The 20,616-nt window shown below is 38.0% G+C and overlaps 1 protein-coding gene across 2 annotated transcripts in view; it reads left to right on the plus strand.

The window, feature by feature from the left end:
* Lsamp (limbic system associated membrane protein) overlaps positions 1-20,616 on the plus strand; it is a 2,106,845-nt gene that overhangs the window by 1,814,833 nt on the left and 271,396 nt on the right. For both annotated transcript variants that reach the window (XM_021184809.2, XM_021184808.2), the window contains exon 4: positions 3,340-3,572. In XM_021184809.2, coding sequence (XP_021040468.2) covers positions 3,340-3,572 — 233 coding nt within the window. The remainder of the gene's footprint in view (positions 1-3,339; positions 3,573-20,616) is intronic.

Here is a 20,616-nt window from a genome sequence, read left to right on the forward strand (position 1 = left end):
GAATTGCCAAAGTAATTTTGTTAAAATTTTAAAAAAGGCACTATTTTGTTCTCTGCTGGTTGATGGTCAAATAATCATGTGAGGCAGTATTTTAACACATAGTTCACTTGTTTGCAAGCAAGAGTTAACTTTGAAATGTAAAGAAGGATGAAGTCCCAAGTTAGAGTAAGATGGTATGTATATTGTCATGGCAAAGTGTCACATAATTGCAGTCAGTGCATTTGTATGAGTCTGGCAGCACTGCTGGAATAGACAGCTGCTTCTCTAGGTAAGACAGATCAGAACACTTTCCAAAGATAATTTGGAATAATGATTTGTATGATTTTTAACTTTTCCATGGAGAAAAAAAATTGCTAAAGCGCCAAAGGATTCTAAAAACCTGACATGGCATTTCTACCTTACGCTGATAAGAAAACTGGCCCAATTTATTTGCATATATTGTAGGGCTTGGTTGGGGGTATGGAACATAGCAGCCACATAACCTTTCTCTGCCTTTGTGAACATGCTAGTTGATGTGGAAAGTATTTCCAAAATGACTATTTTATTCTAGACTTGCTCTGGGAAATATCCAGATGAATCATGCTAAAATGTATTTATTAAATTGGTAGAAAATACACATATAAAATGAACAGGCTTGGGTCCATTTATTTATTAAAACTTTTAAGATGAAACATAACTACATCATTTCCTATCCTTCTTTCTTTTTCCCCTCTAACCCCTCCTATATCCTCTCCACCAACCTCTTTTTAAATCTCCAACTCCATTTCTTCTGTTTGATTATTGTGGTTCTTTTAGTGTGGCCTGCATGTATAGGAATTAAGTACCAGCCACTTGTACTGGATAACCAATTAGAGGCTCATCTCTGGGAGAAGCTAATGTGCCCTGTCTCAGCAGTCATTAGCTGCCTGTAGTTCTTTGTCTTGGTGTTGGACCCAGTGAAATTCCCACCTTCTGGGTTAGCATGTCTATCGATATTGTTCAGATTCTGTTTAGGAAGCAGTATTGTTGAGGGATCATGATTAGGCTGCCATATTCTTTTTTTATTTTTGGTTTTTTCGAGACAGGGTTTCTCTGTATAGCCCTGGCTGTCCTGGAACTCACTTTGTAGACCAGGCTGGCCTCGAACTCAGAAATCCGCCTGCCTCTGCCTCCCGAGTGCTGGGATTAAAGGCTTGCACCACCACGCCCGGCTCAGGCTGCCATATTCTTGACGAATCATGGGGACTGCCTCTCTGTCATCTATAGGAGACACCATTTCATGGCAGACTTCCTGGCTTTTACAATCATTCTGTCATCTCTTCAACAATATTCCCTGAGCTTTAGGTGCAGAAGTTCTTTGTGCATGGCCCCATTGTGGCTGAGCTCACAACATTTCATTTATATCTATGCATTATAATAAACATGTGACAGCCATTTTCTAACATGTAGAGTACTTTTTTATGATATACTAAGTCTGATTATTACTGGTTTTGTGCTAAGCATATGACAAAAGTATAAGGGACATGTGTTTGGATATTTAAAATAATATTAATTATTATTTTAAATTGGTATTATTATTTTAAATTATTAAATATTAAATTAATATTATTATTTTAAATTAATAATATTAATACAGGTTCATGTTCATCCTTTCCAAAAGAAAAGAACACAAAGATCAATGTCTACATTCTATTGTCCTATTAGTGCTGCAGATGACAGACACTATACTATCATGTAATTCTAAATGACCCTAAGTAGAAAAATCCTTTTGATGGTACTCAGAGCAGAGAAGTAATGCCAAAGAAATAGGAACAGCAGTCTGGAAGGAAAGACCAGTCATGGAAAAGTATTGCTGGGGTATTATTGTTAGGGTGCCATCTTGTTGAAATAGCATGGGGATAGCTTACCTGTCCATGAAACAAATGTCATGTTCCTTGTAGAGTAGCCATACATTACCAAGCGTGTGGTTATCTCTAAAAGCATCTGTGTGGCAGGGAAAAAGAACATTTTGGAAAAGGAAGTAACACCTAATCTTTGAAATGAGCTTTGTTTGTGGAAAGAAGAAATATAAGACCTGTGCACTTCCAACAAGTCAAAGTTAATTCTTTAAAAAAAAAAGTACCATTTACCTATACATAGTAGGGTAGGAAGTTCTTTGGACAGTAGAGAAGGTGTATTAAAGACTGTATGAGAAATGTGATTTGAGCCAAGTGTGGACAGCCCGGGATTCTTCATGCTTCCTCCATTGCACGGGTGTCAGCTATCTGTTTCCACTCTGGAGAAAATGTTTGTTTTGATTTGATTTAGAAAATAAAGAAAAGGTTGTTTTAATCATTCTCTTGTCAGGGTCCTGGAAATTTTTGCCCTTATGCCCCAGAATGTTGAGCAGCCTGATCTGCTTCTGTTAACAGGGCTTGGGTCCTTCTTCCTGTAGGGTACACATGCATCTTGCCACAGGGATGTATAGAGAAGTTGTGTTTTTTTCTTTCATAGTTCAACTTTGAAAACATAAAATTCAAGGAAAGCAATGCATTTTCTATGACTCCTCTCTCTCTCTCTCTCTCTCTCTCTCTCTCTCTCTCTCTCTCTCTCTCTCTCTCTCTCTCTCTCTCTCTCTCTCATCTTTTATACTATTTTTAGCATTTCTCTTTAGAATGAGTAGCAATCTGTTTTCCGGCTCTCCTCTGAAAGATGGCTTTATTTAATATGATCAGAAATGTTGGTATCAGGCTAATTCATCGTCAAGAAGCCTGTTACACTCAGCAGATGGAATAGAACATAAACCAGATAATGTTTGCTTTGATTTTCTTGTTACAGCATCTGTCTGCTCACCCCTGAACACAAACATATACAGTTGTCATCCTAGGACACGAGCACTTCAAGTGTCAGGGTCACACGTGAACTCTGAAATCTAGTCTAATTCGTATAAATAAAGGTCATAGGTCACAGGTCATGCCATGGGTGAATGAACTCAGTCTGAGACGCAGTGAATGTGCTGCTGTATCGACTGTATGATCCTCAAAGAGTTCAGCAAATGGGGTTTTGTGGGATGACCTTTTTCATAAACATAAAAAAGGTAACCCGGTAGGAAGTCAATAATCACTTAACTTCACTGCGTTGTGTAACTCACATTCCAGGTGTTTATTGCAGAGTCAAATCTAGAAAGATGATGTTTACACACTGGGTGGTGAGTGGCTCTTAAAGGAGACGGTGAAAATACTAAGCCCTCTCAGAAATGTCACAACAATGATTTATTATGCCTGTAATTATCTGTCTTGATTGGTCTTGTTGAGTCCTGTCATGCAGAGAATAAAATCAAAAGGAAACGGCGACGCACTAACGGGATTATTCTGCTGTTAGGTGTGTGGTAGAAGACAAGAACTCAAAAGTGGCCTGGTTGAACCGCTCTGGCATTATCTTCGCTGGACATGACAAGTGGTCTCTGGACCCTCGGGTTGAGCTGGAGAAGCGCCATGCTCTGGAATACAGCCTCCGAATCCAGAAGGTGGATGTCTATGATGAAGGATCCTACACATGCTCAGTTCAGACACAGCATGAGCCCAAGACCTCCCAAGTTTACTTGATCGTACAAGGTAAGGGGGAAGTGGGATAAGATAGTAAGCCATGGGGAGTGGCTGTGATGAGTCAAGAGTGGGCAGAGTTCTTTTTGGAAAAAAAATCATACCACAGTATATATTTTTCTTCTAGAAGATGGTTTTGAAAAGAGAGAACTAGGAAACTCCATGTGCTGGTGATACAATTTGCTGGTGATGTGGTGATGTGTCTTCGGTTGCTGTTCTATCTTTGATTAAGATAACATAAAACAAAGCTACAGCTATCATAACATAAGTGTATGCAATATTTAAATTCTTAGGAATTTCTTTTATTTCCTTTAGATGCTTTGCTGAGTTTAAGAAAGTGTTTTTTTTTTTTCAATGTAACTTTGCCCTAAAGAACAGTATTAATTATTTGTTTTTGTGCTAGTAAAAGACTTCTAGAAAAATAAAAGTCCCCAGGGGCCTTGACCCCTTATCACCTGATTGCCTTTCTTTGTGGCTTGTGCCTTTATTTAATAAGTTATTGTAAGCCAGTCTAAAGTTTGGGCTCTGTGAAGTCATAGGGGAAATTTTTGTTTCTAGATTGGGGTTTCCTGGGGCATGCCTGAGTCATGGTTTTACAGGATTAAAATTTTTAAATAGCACACACATAAGCCCATAGACTGGGACTTTTCTTGGGCTTCCTTTCCCTTGAAAACAAAGCTGATTACTTACACAATTTTATTACAGGCAAAGTCAAACCTCTAACAGATTCCATCCATCTATTGAGAAAGGTGTAAGCATTGACAAATATTAGGGCTGTGTTCCTGTATTTTTGATTTACAATTTTATGCAAATTTAATGCAAAGTAAACATGGCCTTAGGGTTCCTGTCAGTATTCTAAATGCAGTCAATGGTGTGGCAACGTTGAGCTGTAGCTACTATTAATGTGTTAGGGAACAGGTTATCACAGCATTTAAAGTATTGCTTTCCCAGACCTTCTCACTAATAAACTAAACAGAGATAAAACATACCAAAGTCTACATGGTACAAGGGCACTTTGGTCATGTGACTTCACTGTGGTCCAATTACAAATGGCTGACTAATTTATTTTATTCCTTGGATTTATGAAATTCCAAATATGGCCAGGTTTCCTTGCAGATTAATGGCTAGTGCTTGAGCCAGAGAAGAAGACACACTAGGGGCAGGATCTCAGGAAACCCATTTAATGTTTGACTATAGCTAGGATGTGTGACTATGTCAAATGGTTACTTTGCTCACTCTTATAAAATACAAACAAGCACTAACAGACAGACAGACAGACAGACACACAAACATGCTGTCTCAAAATATAGAATTTCTATGTGATACAGTGAATTACTAATAAACTAATCTATTTATACCAACAGTGAATTACTAATAATCTATTTATACTAATGGATCTTCAGACCAGATGTTACCTAATCCCCAGTCATTGCTTTATCTACACATTTCTGTATAATAGATCATCTTCCAAAAAAATTATCACTTGATTGTGAAATTACTATACAACTTTAGAACCTTTCAACCTTCATTACTATTGAAATGCACCTCCAGACCAGAAGATGTATTGTCTATAGTCCTCAACACAATCTGGTTGACAATCTGAGCATTAAAAGACTTGGTTTCAAAATGAGGAAACAGGGCATCATCTGACAGTGGTTACATGTTCAAGGCTATCACAGAGGCCATGATGTAGCTGCGTTACAATTAGATTTGGAAACATTTCCATTAGGTTAAAATATTTTGCCATGACTACAAGAATAACTACTCCGAGATTTATATTTAGGCCTGAGTACTTATCACCAAACCCTCAAAGTCCCTTTCTTGGCCCGCATTTATTCATGTTTGCTTAAATTAAAATCATGATGAGGTGCATTTAGAACCAGAACTCAGTGCAAATTAAATTAACTTTGATTTGACATTAAGAAACAGAAAAGAGCCTGTTAATAGGCAAGTCGTGTTTATTCACTCTCTCGTGTAATTTGAATATTACTAGTAAGTAGACATGGATAACTTTATTATGAACAAGAGCTTAAATTGAATGTTTTCAACAAACCTGTCCAAGGCTTCCTCTTACCTTATAACAGGGTTTGGAGACTATTTATGTTTGCTAAAAATATTATTATATTTCCATCTTAATCACATTGCCTTGAACAAGGATAGAAAAAAATCCCATATTTAAAGAGAAAGGGAAGAGGGATTCTCTCTTCCTTGAGTCTGGATCATAGAGGGATGCCTGGGTATTTTAACATGATAGCATTGATCTTTCCCTTACCAGGGGTTTTGCCACTTCACACAATCCCTCTATTGCACCACAGCAGAACATCACCGAGTGTTGTACGTCATCAAAGATTTCGCTTCTAGGAGCTGGAGTGAAGGCTCTGGGCTTGAACCCCAGCACTGCAAAAACAAACCAATATCCTGCTTCTGGATGTGAAGCATCCATTCCTCTTTAACCTCTTCCCAGCTTCAAAAATCTCAAGTTTGTGAATACTTCACATCCCGCATTGATTGCCCTTCAGAGTCTCTGCCAACCCACCCTAGGTACTCATTCAGAAGTTTTTATTTTTTTCTTGACCAAAAGTAAGTTCACCCTTAGCTCTAAGGAGCTGTGAGATAAGACTGCAAACAGATTAAAAGGTGGGTTCTATAGTCACATATTTCCAGAACTAAATCACAGGTTTCTTCGTCCTACTTGAATTAACTTCAGAGTAAGCCACTTTGTTTCATTAAGGCTCAGTTTTGACACAGGCAAAATAGAGATGAAATTTAGAGGCTTCAGTTCTATGTTTGTTTTAAGGATTAAATTGTAAGTTTTCTTATCCTATGTGAGGTCTGGGGATTATCTATTTTCCGCAGTAGACAATGTGGAGGTGAGGATGATGATGATGCTGATCATAGTGATGCTGAAGAAAGTGCAGAAGACCATATTGCTTTGGCCTCCTCTCCACTATTTCTACAAGACTCCTCTCTTCCCTGAATGTAGTAGCTGCTTTGACCCACTGCTTGTTAATTTGGGGTAAATGTTAATTTACATAAGGGGTCTCTCCTTTTGGAAAGAATACCCACTTTTATATTCTTCCCTGTAGTTACACAGATGGTTGACTAAGAACAAAAACCAATGCAGTTTGTTTAATATCACGTAGGTGATTTATTAGACTGGTTAAAAAAAAATCCCCAGCATCTCTGGTTTGGCAGATATGAGTAATGTCTAGCGAGATGAGTTTATAAATTTCCCAGTAATGCTCAGGCTTCCAATGTAGGCCAGAAAAGTAGAGAGCCAGTGTCCTAAGATGGTTATAAGAATCTGTAGAAGCAGAAGAGAGTGATGCATGGTTTAACCAATTTCAAATGACTGTGTTCGCAAATACTCCAAAGAGTTATCTTGAATGTGATATGCACAAAACAATGATGAGTTTCTTAGATGCCACGGCCGTGAAGGCCACCTCCATAGAATACCCTAGAGAGAGAGTGTGTGTCTCCTTCCCTGTCTGTTTTCAGGTTTCAAAGCAACAATTATGTTCCACTCTTCAAAACTTTCACTTTTATATGTGTGCTACTGTTTATAATGTCTTTTCCCCCTTATATACTTCTTTCCTGGAAGCCATTTGTTTGTTTGTTTGATTGATTGTTTGTTTAACTTTCACAATTTCCAAATATACTTGTGGCTTTTTGATATCTTCCACACTGTTACTTATTTTCCTCAGAAAATAAGTTTATTAGTTTATAAGGATCATTACATATAAAATATCCTGTGGATGTGATGGGGTTCAATAATCTCTGTCTACATGGCAGCTACACATAGCTTCCTTAAAGGGCACATAGGATAAAGTCTTGCTTTAACAAAGGCATAAGTCAGTACTGACCAGTAGGGTCACTTGTGATTATTTGCTGATATGTATTCTCCCTGAGAAAGCCAAGGTTACCCAAATCTAAACATGCATTTTACTTAATAGATGCAGGTACCCCTATGTAAATCCTAATATTTGGTGTCTGTGCTTGCTAATTTATGGAGTCTAGGATCAAAGAGTAAGAACACATCAATTTGAATATCAACAAAGTAAGGAAGTAAATACTAATGAAATCCTTTCTTTGACTAATGTTCACATCTTTTTCTCTGAAAGCTATTCTTATATGGTTTCTTGGTCTTCTGAACACACTACTAGAGATAAGAGATAAAAGAATAAAGCTGAAAACCCGTGGATACCATATTATTAATCAAGTGATCAAAGTTAACACTACAAGAAATGATATATGAATTGGTGTCCTGTGCCAGAAGACAGGAGGCAATGAGCAGACAACAGTTTCACTTTGTGATGATGCTTACAAAGTGCAAGTCTAAACAAAAATTAGTAAGCACAGTGAAGCATATCCTATAGCGAGAATTGAAAGACGGTAGATATGTGACACATGCGGAAGATGTGATAGACGTTCTGTTAAAAAAGACAGGGACAGGAAACCTATAAAACCTGATTGGAGTTGGGGTATATGGGAGTTCATTGCACTGTATGCCTTAATATAGTGTCCATAAAATTGAATTATCACGAAATCCCCCCCAAAATTAGTTAAGGTAAGGATTGTAAAACTGCTGCATAAAATAAAAATTCAGAATAAATATAGACATAGTGTATTAAAGCAATTTTCAAACATATCCACTATAAATAAATATATGATTACAATGTATCTCATTAGCAATCGAAAGAGAAAACGAGACCACAGGAATAAGTAACAAAATGCATGAGCTATCACTGAACTTACTAATTTTGTTTGTTCTCAAAAATCTAAAGAGCTAAGGGTAGAGAACATAGACTTTCCATTTGTAAAAGAACACACAGAAATGACCAAAAGGAATGCCACTCAAGTGTCACAAATAAAGAAATGCCGAGTAAAACATAAATACCTGTTTTCTAAGCCAGTGACACTAGGAAGGAGTTAAGAAAATGAGCATAGGCAGAAATGGCAAGAGAGTGGAGAAAGTGACACTTTTATATCTCCCCATTGAGAGTGTAAATTAGTGGAAACTTTCCTAGGGTAACACAGACACATCTATCAAAGTTTTAAAATACATTTCTATCCCTTGACCCAGTAATTCCACTTCTAAAAATGTGGAAAAAAAAACCCATCTGAAATGCAAATCAAGATTGTTGTACACAGTGGCCATTATTGATACGGTCATCAAAAATATTAAAAGGAAATTATGGAAAATGCTCTAAATATTCAGAATGACAAATTAAAGAATGTCATTGGGGTTATTATTTTATGAGACATATTATTAATATGGACATTATGTCTATTATCCAGACCTCTTCTTTGTGTTTGGAAATGACCCTGTTGGTCATTATTTTGGGACTACACGGAAATTTTCACATAATGTAAAGTCGGAAATAAAAAGCTATCCTCAAAATTTGGGCAGGTTTGAGATTTAGCACCTAAGATTTCAGAATTAATTGACATGATTTACAGAAGAAACTTCCCCACACAGAAAATGAGCCCTAGCTCTTAAGTTTTTGCGGGGTTTGTCTCATCATAGAGGCTCTGCTACGGCCTGGATCCAGGGAAAGATTGGTGTGGTGAGAGCTATAGCATCTCAATTCCAAATGCAGCATGGCACCATAACCTTCTGTGATGTGATGTGTGGCCATAATTCTACCATGTGGCCTTCTCAGTAATATGAAGTGAGATGAATTCCTGTCTGCACAAACATCATAGGGCCCATGAGGTTTTATTTTTCTTCCAAGTAAAAGCTCTGCGTCATACAGCTCAACACTCCTTAGTAATTAATCACTCTTCTGGAAACATGTTAATAAATGATTAAAATACCTTTACATATATAGAAAGTAGCAGTTTCTTTAAAAAGTACCTTTGTAAAAAAGTACTCATATCTGATACACTCATATTATATATAGTAGGAAAGCAAAGAGAGTTAGGTATCCTCAGGTGATGTTTGTATAATGGCTTTAGGAATTCTATCTTTATCAAGTAAAACTTCATGTTATCCAGATCCTAATAAGTTTATATTATAAGCCAAAAAATAGCTCAGTTGAAGCTGTGGGGTCTCTAGTTGCATATGAAGCAGAGGATGACCTAGTCAGCCATCAATGGGAGGAGAGGCCCTCGGTCTTGCGAAGACCATATGCCCCAGTACAGGGACAGGAAGCAGAAGTGGGTGGGTTGGGGAGCAGGGGGGGATAAAGGGGGCTTTGGAGATAATATTTGAAATGTAAATGAAGAAAATATCTAATAAAAAATGCCTTTAAAAAGGAGAGAGGGGAAAGGAGGGAAAGGGAGAGGGTAAAAGGGAGAAATGAAAATGTCTAAAAATAAGAAAAAAATAGTGAATGTACAATTTTTTTCTTTTTTTTTTAAATATTTTTATTACATATTTTCCTCAATTACATTTCCAATGCTATCCCAAAAGTCCCCCATGCCCCCCCCCACTTCCCTACCCACCCATTCCCATTCTTTTGGCCCTGGCATTCCCCTATATTGGGGCATATAAAGTTTGCAAGTCCAATGGGCCTCTCTTTCCAGTGATGGCCGACTGGCCATCTTTCGATACATATGCAGCTAGAGACAAGAGCTCCGGGGTACTGGTTAGTTCATCATGTTGTTCCAACTATAGGGTTGCAGATCCCTTTAGCTCCTTGGGTACTTTCTCTAGCTTCTCCATTGGGAGCCCTGTGATCCATCCAGCTGACTGTGAGCATCCACTTCTGTGTTTGCTAGGCCCCGGCATAGTCTCACAAGAGTGAATGTACAATTTTTAAAGGAGAGCCATTTAGAAAAAAAAAAAATTCAAAAGTCAATTTTCTTTTGGATTCTTTTCTCATTCACTCTCCACTTTGTTTTCCTTCTTTAGCTGTCCATTCTTCCGCAGTGAAGCATGTAAAAGTCTTCTGACCTTTTTTCTTGGAGGGAACAAATGTAAAAACCGTCTGTTCTAAAGTGATTAAGTTAGTGATTAAGTCCCAAAGTTATGAAGGCATGCTTCCTTTCAAAGGAGAGCTAGTGAGTTACGGCTGCACGCGCACATATACATGCTCCCCGTAAAGCCTTGGGGAGCGGGAGTGAAGACAGGGGTTCTAGGCGGTTAGGACTGTGTCGATCTGAGTTCAAGCAAAATTGCAGAATAGGAAATCATTGCATACAGTTTCTGGTCTTACTGAATACAAAATTTTAAATCAGGGCATCAGGGATGCTCTATTAATCACGTGCTGGCTTTGTCTACCTATCTATAGCCCATGGTCAGTGTCCCCACTTCCTGATACCTAAAGTCAAGTTTATCTGTTCTTCTGGTTTTCTTCTTTAGCTATTTTCTATGAGCGATTCGCCCAATACTCCTTTCTTTTCTAATCCAAAAACTATTAAATGTTGACAGAAAACGGGACCTCATATCATATCACTGAGTATTCTCATCAAGGCAGCCTTGGTTAAAACCCCTGGTTTTCTGTAAATCTCTACTTTCATCCCTTGAGAAGATCCAGTGGCGTCGCATAACTTTGCGTACTCTTGCCCATGTTCTTTACATTTTGTTTTTCATATCCCTTATTCACACTCTCTCACCATCTCCCTTTTTTGATGAGCCCACCTTCTAGATTGTTCTCTGACCTGCTTTGTGCACGGTTAACAAATTAATTCCCCTTCCCTCGAAACACCTTTCTCCTTTGGTTCCTGAAATCACTCCCTAATTCTAATACTACTTTTCCTCTCTTGCTAGGGTGGCTGGCTCTCCTTGGGGTGTATGATCTTCAGCATCTGTATTTCCTTTCGAGATTTTGCTCAGGGATGACATCACCACTAGCTGTAACACCTATGGCATTTGATTGTCACTTTCTAGTGCTAGGCAGACTTGTCCCTGTTTTGTTTTTTGTTGTTGTTGTTGGGGTTTTTGTTTGTTTGTTTGTTTGTTTGTTTGGTCTGCTGGCCTACACTACCTTATAAGCATGCTCCATCCACAGGCCACTTGATCATTTATTGGGCTCAAGGCAAAAGTCACTTTTGCTTTTAAGCATCTCTTTTCTTTATCTCTTATACTCTTATTTGTAATAATACTATGGCACCCTCATAAAAACAGGGCTGCTTCTAGGTTTTCCGTTTAATCTCTCTGTGAACATACTTTTGTGACCTTTGCTTCTTCACATCCTCTAATTTATGTCTCTGTAACTCCTTCCTCTATTTAATATATATATATATATATATATATTCCTTCTCTTACTCTATTTTTAAAGCAAAGTGTCATGTCCACACACCTTCTATGTAGCTAAGGGTAGCCTTGAACCCCTGATCCTCCTTTCTCAACCTTCTGGTTGCTGGGATTATAAGCATCAGCGTTTGCTCAGTTTGTGTAGTTATGCAAGCTAGGCAAGCATCCTACCAAGTAAAGCACACTCCTCCTGACCTACTTATGCCTTCTCCGTATTCTGAGCTATCCTGAACCCGGTTTCTAGGTGTTTGTAAAATATACCTCTGGTCACCAGGACTCTTTGTCTTCAATCTTTTGAACGCTCACGTAGTTTTAGAGTAGTGAGACTCTCAGTTATTCCCCACCCCCAAGGTATTCTTTCGACTTTCCTTCCTATATATGTGCATATACAAGATCCCAAATAAAGAAATGCTCTCCCAGAAAGTGTGAAACTAGAGCTAGCCAGCCATGGGGTGTGAAAAAGTGGAGCCTGGCAGAACTTGAACGTGTGGAAAGGGCCTGGCAATGATCAGGCACATGGGTACAGGACAGATGAGAACAAGAGGGGATGCCAAGCTATGCAGATCTTAGCTGCATGCTGAGGGTTTGTTTCTACTTTTTTTTTTTTTTTTTGAGAGTGTGTGGGGATTCAAACTGTGATAAAAATTGACTGAAGACTTTACATGGGGAATAACATGGGTTCTTATTGGACCTTAATATGAATAGTTTAGATTATAATTAGCATGCATTAATGGGACATACTAAATGGATTCAGTATATTTCAACACATGCAGGAAGCATTTAGCTCTACCTCCTTTTGGCCCAATCTCCCTCCCTCAACACCCTCCCTAACCTCCAGCCATAATCTACATTCAGGCTAACTTATTTTAGCTTCCCCAAATGAGAGACCATGTGGAGGAAAGAGAAACTCTTCTACATACGCTGTTGGTGGGGATGTAAATTAGAGCAGCCATTATGGAGAGCAGTATGGAGGTCCTTCAAAATGCTAAAAATAGAACTGCCATATGATACAGCAGTTTCCCTTCTGGATATATATGCAAAAAATGAGGTCAGCATGACAAAGAAAGAAGACCATGTCTGTGTTTATTACGGCACAACTCACAACAACTGGAATGTGGAATGAGCCTAGATGTTGATCAGTTGGTGAGCAGGTAATGGAATCATAGCCTTTATGAGGAATGAAATATTACATAAAGAATGAGAGGGTTCACTTAAAGCAAACTACACACTACTAGACAATATGATCTTAGATAAAATAAGACAGACAAGGAAAAACAGTATTCATTGGCATTTTAGACATGTAAAGGGGCATTGCATCCATGGGTCACTTAAGCTTATTATCTCAAACCAAGTCCTTCAGTATACTAAAGGGACATTTATCTCTTTTAAAAGATATTGCTGGCTATTGTGGGAAGGATCATCAATTCTCTTCAGGGATGCAGACTCCAAGATGCTGCGAATGCCAGTAGGTCAGCTGAAGAGACAGTTAAGTGAATAGAATTCTTCATGCATAAGCATGACCTGAGTGTGGCTCCCTAATATCCCTAACAGGTAACAGCTTCACACAGTTATTAGCATCTGTGACCTCCAACCCTGGAGTGAGAGGGGCAGAGACACACAGATTCCGAGGGCTTGCTCACCAGCCAGTAACGTTAAAGCTTTGAGTTCCAGGTTCAGTGATAGACTCTACTTCAAAAAATAAGATAAAGAAAAGTTAAAGAAAATACCAGGCTTGGCGGTAGATAAATATACCTTTAATCCCAGCACTCAGAAAACAGAGGCAGAAAGATCTCTGTGAGTTCAAAGTCAAGTAGTTCTACAGAGCAAGTACCAAGACAGCCAGGGTTACAGTGAGACTCCCTGCTTCAAACAAACAAACAAACAAACAAACAAACAAACAAACGAGAAGACTAGCTGACTTCTGTCCCGCACATGAACACACAGGCAAATACATCTTCGCACACAGATACACAAACACACAGACACACACATGCTTGCATGCCCATGCTCAAACACACATGGGAAATCACAGTAAGAAATTAAAGAATCAGAAAATACTTGGTAATGCATGAATATTGATACTCTGTGAGATATTATCTAGGCTCACAAAACAGGCAGATCCCCAGCTCTGCCTTAGAGATGGTTGTGGCAAAGCTCAGTCTTTATGCATAGTAATTCTTCTAAGCCTCTGCCATTGCATGCATGGAACACATGTCTGTAATTATCCATACACATTCACTCTGTTTTGAAACAGTAGTATTATCAACTCATTTCAAGAATGTAATGAGCACCATCAAGCTAATATTCACTGAGTACTTTTAAATTTCTAAAGACAATTTGAGTGGTCTCTGCTAGAGTTCTACATTAAATCTGATAGAAAACTTATTATTTTCTATCACATAGCCAGTAAGAAGAGCTATAGTGGGCAGACCTAGGAGTGAGAAAAAAAAATGAACACACTGCAGATTGTTTCAAGGAAGAGGAAAGGATGCGGGGGGGGGGGAGGTAGAACTTCACTGAGTGCTGATTGGTTGGTGATCTGATAATGATTTATGGCTCATTTTAAATTACTCTTCTGGATGGAATGGTTTATGGAGAGGGGAAATGGGACTGTTCTTTAATATCCCGAAGCATCTGAAAACCTATGCAACTTCCATTGATTTGCTCTCTGCTGGATAACACTGCTATTTAAAATCAGTGACATATTTACTTCTCTCAGAATGCCTTGATGCCTGTAAACCATTCCTTTGTTGACTGTTGAGAAGCAAAAATCGTATTCATTCTCCTGATAAACTAGAGTTGGAGTAGACATCGGGGTACCCTATCTTTCTCCTCTTCCCCATTCCATTTCTGTTTCATACCCACGCATGATAACTTAAGGATCGATGGTCTTCAACAGTCTTTAAAAAATAAATTAACAAACTACTACGTTGTGCACATTGCTTGTCTCCCATATCTCAGCAGAATCTTTCCCGACAGCTCTTTAGTGAAGACAGACAAAACATTAGCCTGGTGCTTTTGTTTTATTTGGAGGTGGTGTAATTTCTTTCAAATAATGGAAAGATACAGAATTTTTATATCTAGATATGATCAATAACTCCCTATATCAGATACTTGGATCAAATTTTATAGCACTTTATTTCATTGCCTTAGAGAAAGTTCTTTCCCTGAGCTAAAAGGAAGAGTATGCCTGTTCAAGAATGCTGCCCTGCCAAATGGCCCATGATTGATGGGGCAGCAATAACTAGGGGGTATTTGCCAATTCACCAGTGCCAAGTCCTTGGAGTGATTTTGCTGCCTGTGACAGCTGGTGTTCCCGATTGGAAGGCTGTTTCTGTATACATCTCTGATTTGCATATTTATATACCTCGGCTGCCGTATGAGGGCTACATTCACAGCAGTGTGTATAAGCTTGCTGCTTGGGTGCCTCTGGGCATGGGATGGTAGGACTGATTTGGGTAAAATGAAAATTGTAGATTTTTTTTTTCCCCAAGATCTGCAAGTTAGCCAGTAATGCCACATTTTGTCTCCATTTTCATCAACTTCCTTAATGTTTTTGAAACGTCTGTAGGCATGGCCTAGCATTTGAGGCAGAAACATTGTGTTCTCTCTGGGAGGGTACAGGAGCATGCATTTTGGCATCACAAAATGATAGAGAGACATTAAAGAAAGAGGGTTTGTCAATGTGAAAGCCTAGAAATGAGAACTCTTTGGTTGGCACGTTAAAGGGAACCACTGATATTTGAGCAAAAGAAGTCAGAATCACTCTACTAAACCAGGTATATAATCTCAGCCACAGTAATCCACTGTAAAGAGCAGTATCGCAAAGATACTGGCACAGGTAAGATTCCATAATTTTTGAAAGAACAATTATGGGGTGATTATTGAATAGGAAAATAAAGAGGCTTGATTTTAAAAGTGTGTCTTGAAGGGTTAGAAATTTGATAAACAATGAATATGTTGAGATGAAATAGTCTCAGGAAAACAGAGAGAGGCAGGTGGTTAGGAGGAGCTGTATTCAGCAGGTGTGTCCCTTAACGACTTTTGAGGTCATTGAGAATCTAGGAAACCATTTCCTGTGAGATTAAAAATAACAAAGTGACTTAAAAGTGTTACCTCTTTGAAAATTATGGGTGGGATGATAGGTGAAAAAGATATTGTGGAGTGGGCTGCTTATTTTTCAAAGATTTATTTATTTTATGTGTACAAGTATTTGATTGCATGTATGTCTGAGCATTCATTACATACTCCGTGCCTACTGACTTCAGAAAAAGGCATCAGATCTGCTGTAACTGGAGCTATGAATGGGTATGGAACATCATGTGTGTCATAGAAACCTGACCAGGTCCTCTGAAAGAGCAAAATGTGCTCTTAATAAGCTGAATTGTTCCTCTACTTCCCCAAAGCAGAAAGTTTTCAGAAGCAATTTTATGAAAGAATGCTATCATTAAAAGACTAATCAGACCAGAATTTGAACGAGTGAATAACGACAGCTTTCCAGTCAGGCTAAACTTATCTGTCTGAAGAATGGTGAAGAGTTTTAAAGAGGGCTTTTTTTTCCCCCCTGTGGCACTTCCAATATGGTCTGACTGTCCCATTATGGAGAATCTAACTATAAACTGTATATAGAGATGTGTTCCTTGGAAGGTAGTCAGACAGGTTCCTCAAGAATGGAATTAGAGCCATCATAAAGGAAATTCAAAAAGTTCCTTTCTCCATCCAACACATAAGAACACAGTGAAAAATTCCTGTTGTGTGCCAGGAAAGCTGTTCTCAACAGATACCAAATGTGCCAGAACTGTGGTTTTAGACATGCCAGCCCATGGACCTGGAAGACAGACATGAGTTTCTGTTCTTTATAAACTACAGCCTACCCTATTAATTTAAACTGAGCAGACTAAGGCATTCTTATGTGTACCAGACATTGAATATGTTCATTATGTTAAAGCTTTGCATAAAACCTTTAGGATGAATATTATCATCTGTTTGATAGAGGAAACAATGGAGACAGAGATTAAATAGCTCACCCATATTTACAAAAGTGATATAGGCCAGCCCACGATAGCAAATCAAGTAAACTTCATTCCATAATCTTTTGTTTACTTGGTTGATAGCATCCTACTTCCCCGGATACAGAGGATTATAAATAAAGAGTAGCAAGCAGTTCCCTGGGGTATATTTAATTTGAGTTGTCAGGGAAATAGCCATCTGGATATGCTGTTTTGACAAAATATTTCCCAGGTTTGTGTTTTGAATACCTGTGAGACATGTGGTGTTAGGTACTATGGTCTCTATGGTATAATTTAAAAACTTTCAAAATGGATGGATAGATGACTTGATAACTACAAATCTAGTGTGTACTTAGAGTACTGGATGTGTGTAATGGCCATGGATAGACAGCATTTATCCAGCCAGAACCCAATGGATGATTGTACAGTTTCAATGACCTACACAGTACAGTACATTACAAATTTTTATCTAGACACTTACAGCAAATAAAAGCCACTCTTACTGAGTTGTATAAAAAATTAGTGACATGCCTTTGAATATTATTCTCAAGAATTTATAGCCATCACAAATGATATATCATGCCCCAGTACAGGGAAAGGCTAGGACTGGGAATGGGAGTGGGTGGGTTGGGGAGCAGGGGAAGGGGGAAGGTGATAGGGATTTTTCAGGGGGGACTAGGAAAGGGGATAACATTTGAAATGTAAATAAAGAAAATATCTAATAAAAATTATCAATCTCATTATTACAAAGCTAAAGCTACACTCCTCTTATTTCTTAATTTAGTTGGCAATGATTGGGTTCAGAGATTATGTTTATCTGTACTGTTCATTTAGTCTTAATTATCAGCTAGCCACAGAACCTTAAGCTGCTATGTTTACATAAAAACAACTGAATGCTATGCATAGGTCTGTAAAAGATATCTTTTCACACTGTCTTTTAGTAGTATCAAATAAAATCCTCTCATGGGAACACATTTTTAAGTACCAGGTAAATGTCCATCAGCTGGAATAATTTGCACATGATATTATTGCACAGGAGTTAAAAATATAATTGTTATTTTACAGTATACAGGACTTAGCACTTCACAATCACCAAACTGCTATTGCTGCATAGAAATCCATGGCTTGATGACCTTAGGTCAGACTATCTAAATTATCCTTGAAACTAACTCCCATGCTAGCCTTGTGCTTCAGTCTGCATTCTGTCTGTCACATGTTGTACTTACATTTCCTTTTCTATAAACAGCATATCAAAACGACATTCTTACAGTCCTGTGTGTGTTTACAATAGAGAATAGAGAAACTGTAACCTGGAGTCCATACTATGTAGCCTGCTATATATACTTAGTATTAGATATTACTATTTTCAGTTTGTTCCTTCCTTGTTTTGCTTCTTAAAACCATGCCAATGATACCTGAACTTTGGACTACTGGATTTTTTTCACACAAAGAAAAATACATTTTATAATTCATCATCCTAACCCTCCATAGGGGGGAAAGGTAGGGATTTATTTGCTGTGATTCAGGGTTTTCACATTTACTTTTATAGGCAACCATTTTTGCTCACGGCATGAAAGAGGATGGCATCATGTCTTTAGGATTTATTAATGGAGTTTGCTTTAATACGTCGCTGATTTTCATTAGAACCCTCTTATTCTGAGAATAAAGACCAGAGGACACTACAACCACCACCACCACAACAATAACTACCACAACAATTAAAATGAAAAGTTGACTCATTAATTGTCTGCTCCCCTCATGACTCACTTATTATATCTAACTAGAATTTAGCCAAAGACGCAGAGAAAAGAAAAGGAAGTTATACTGGATCTAAGATGTTTTAAAATGTATCTAGAGCAAAAGAGTTTATTGCAAAAAGAACACATTACAAATAAGAGTTTGGTAGAATATCATGATTTTTTTTTTATAAAATAAACCATCAAGTCTAAAACATTTTATTAAAGCATCCAAAATGGATGGAGACATTCATCTTACCCTCCAATTTTTGCAATGAACATGACTTGAGGAAGGTCTACATGTAAGTAAATGCTTTTTACCCATAAATTGACAGTAGTGTTTTAATTTCCCATTCCCTAACTAGTATTTATTCGACAGAAATTCTTAACAGTCACTATATTTTTTATCATGATTAAAGAGTTGATATCTTTAAATATGTAATGTCTTAGTTATTTTTCTATTGCTGTGATAAAGCACCACATCCAAGGGAGCTTACACAAGAAAGTGTTTAATGTGCCTTGTAGTTTAAGGGGATTAGAACTCATAGCTGAGTGAAGGAACAGCTGAGAGTGGACATCTTCTACAACCACAATGCAAGAAGAGGGCACTGGGAATCACAGGAGTCCTTGAATCTCAAATACAACCTCAAGTGACACACCTCCTCCAACAAGGCCACACCTCCTCCAACAAGACCACACCTCCTCCAACAAAGCCACACCTCCTCCAACAAGGCCACACCTCCTCCAACAGGCCACACTTCCTTCAACAAAGTTTCACTTCCTAATAATTTCCAAACAGTTCTGACAACTGTGGACCAAACATTCAAAGCTTATGGAGGTCACACTCTAATCAAATCAACACAAATACTAATTCATCAGAACAGTTTTGTTAATTTATTAATTTATTTATTTATTCACTTTATATTCCAATCGCAGCCTCCCCACCCCCAGTATCCTTCTTCATACACTCCCCATATTTGCGTTCTCCCCTCTTCATACAGCCCCTTCCCTTCCTTCATCTTCTTCTTCTCTAAGGAGCACATCCTTAGACACCAACATATCCTGGCACATCAAATCACTGCAGGACTAGGTACATCTTCTGCCACTGAGGCTAGACAAGGCAGCCCAGTTTTGGGAACAGGATCCTCAGGCAGACAGAGAATCAGAGACAATCCCCATTCCAGTTGTTTGTGGACCCACATGAAGACCAAGCTGCACATCTGCTACATACATGCACACAGGGGTGTGGAGGATGTTTCAGGATGTAGATCCAGTCTATTCTTGTTCTTTGGTTGGTGGTCCAGTCCCACCACAACAGCTTTTAATTTTAGCAATTCTAAAGATAAATGTCTTTCACAATAAACACTGATTTTTGTTGTGTTAATATTTTCCTCTTACTTATTTGTTTTGTTTTCATATTTTCTAGCTTTTGTAAACATGGAAGAATAGCTGTTAATTTATCTGTAAGATTAATGGGCCAATCCTTTTAAAACATATAAATAAAGTAGCATCTAACAATGGCTGAAGATACATCTTATCTTACCATCTGACTTAAAAAGAAAAGAGACTATATTTTGTGTGCTTTATTTCTTTAGTGTGTTTCAACAGCTTAATCGCAAAAGTACGTCAAGAATTTTACTGTCGAATTCAGGAGAAGCTCTAGAAACTGGAGGAATTTTAGTGGTAAATGCTTAATGAGATTTGTCAGGTCTAAAGATTGACGCACCATAAACAGTTATCTAGATTTAGAGTTTGATTAAATTACACAGAAAAGCTCACTCTCTGAATTCAAGGTGGCTATGTGTAAGCACAAATGTGCATGTGAGAACTCAAGCACATTTGTGTGTATGCTCACACTCATATACACACACTCTCATACACATTCACACACACACACACACACACACACACACACACACACACACATACATACATATAATGATTATGGATACAGTTGATGATGACAAATTAAAAAATGAGATTACAAATAGTATAAAAATTTATTGTGGATTCAAATTAAGCATTATCCTTCAGAATAGCATCAACTATTTGATTTAAGACTCTACTTCTTATATTATGATCTTTTCACTCTATGAAGAAGTACTAATCTA

This window comes from Mus caroli, chromosome 16 (assembly GCF_900094665.2).
Source record: "Mus caroli chromosome 16, CAROLI_EIJ_v1.1, whole genome shotgun sequence".
NCBI classification, from domain to species: Eukaryota; Metazoa; Chordata; class Mammalia; order Rodentia; family Muridae; genus Mus; species Mus caroli.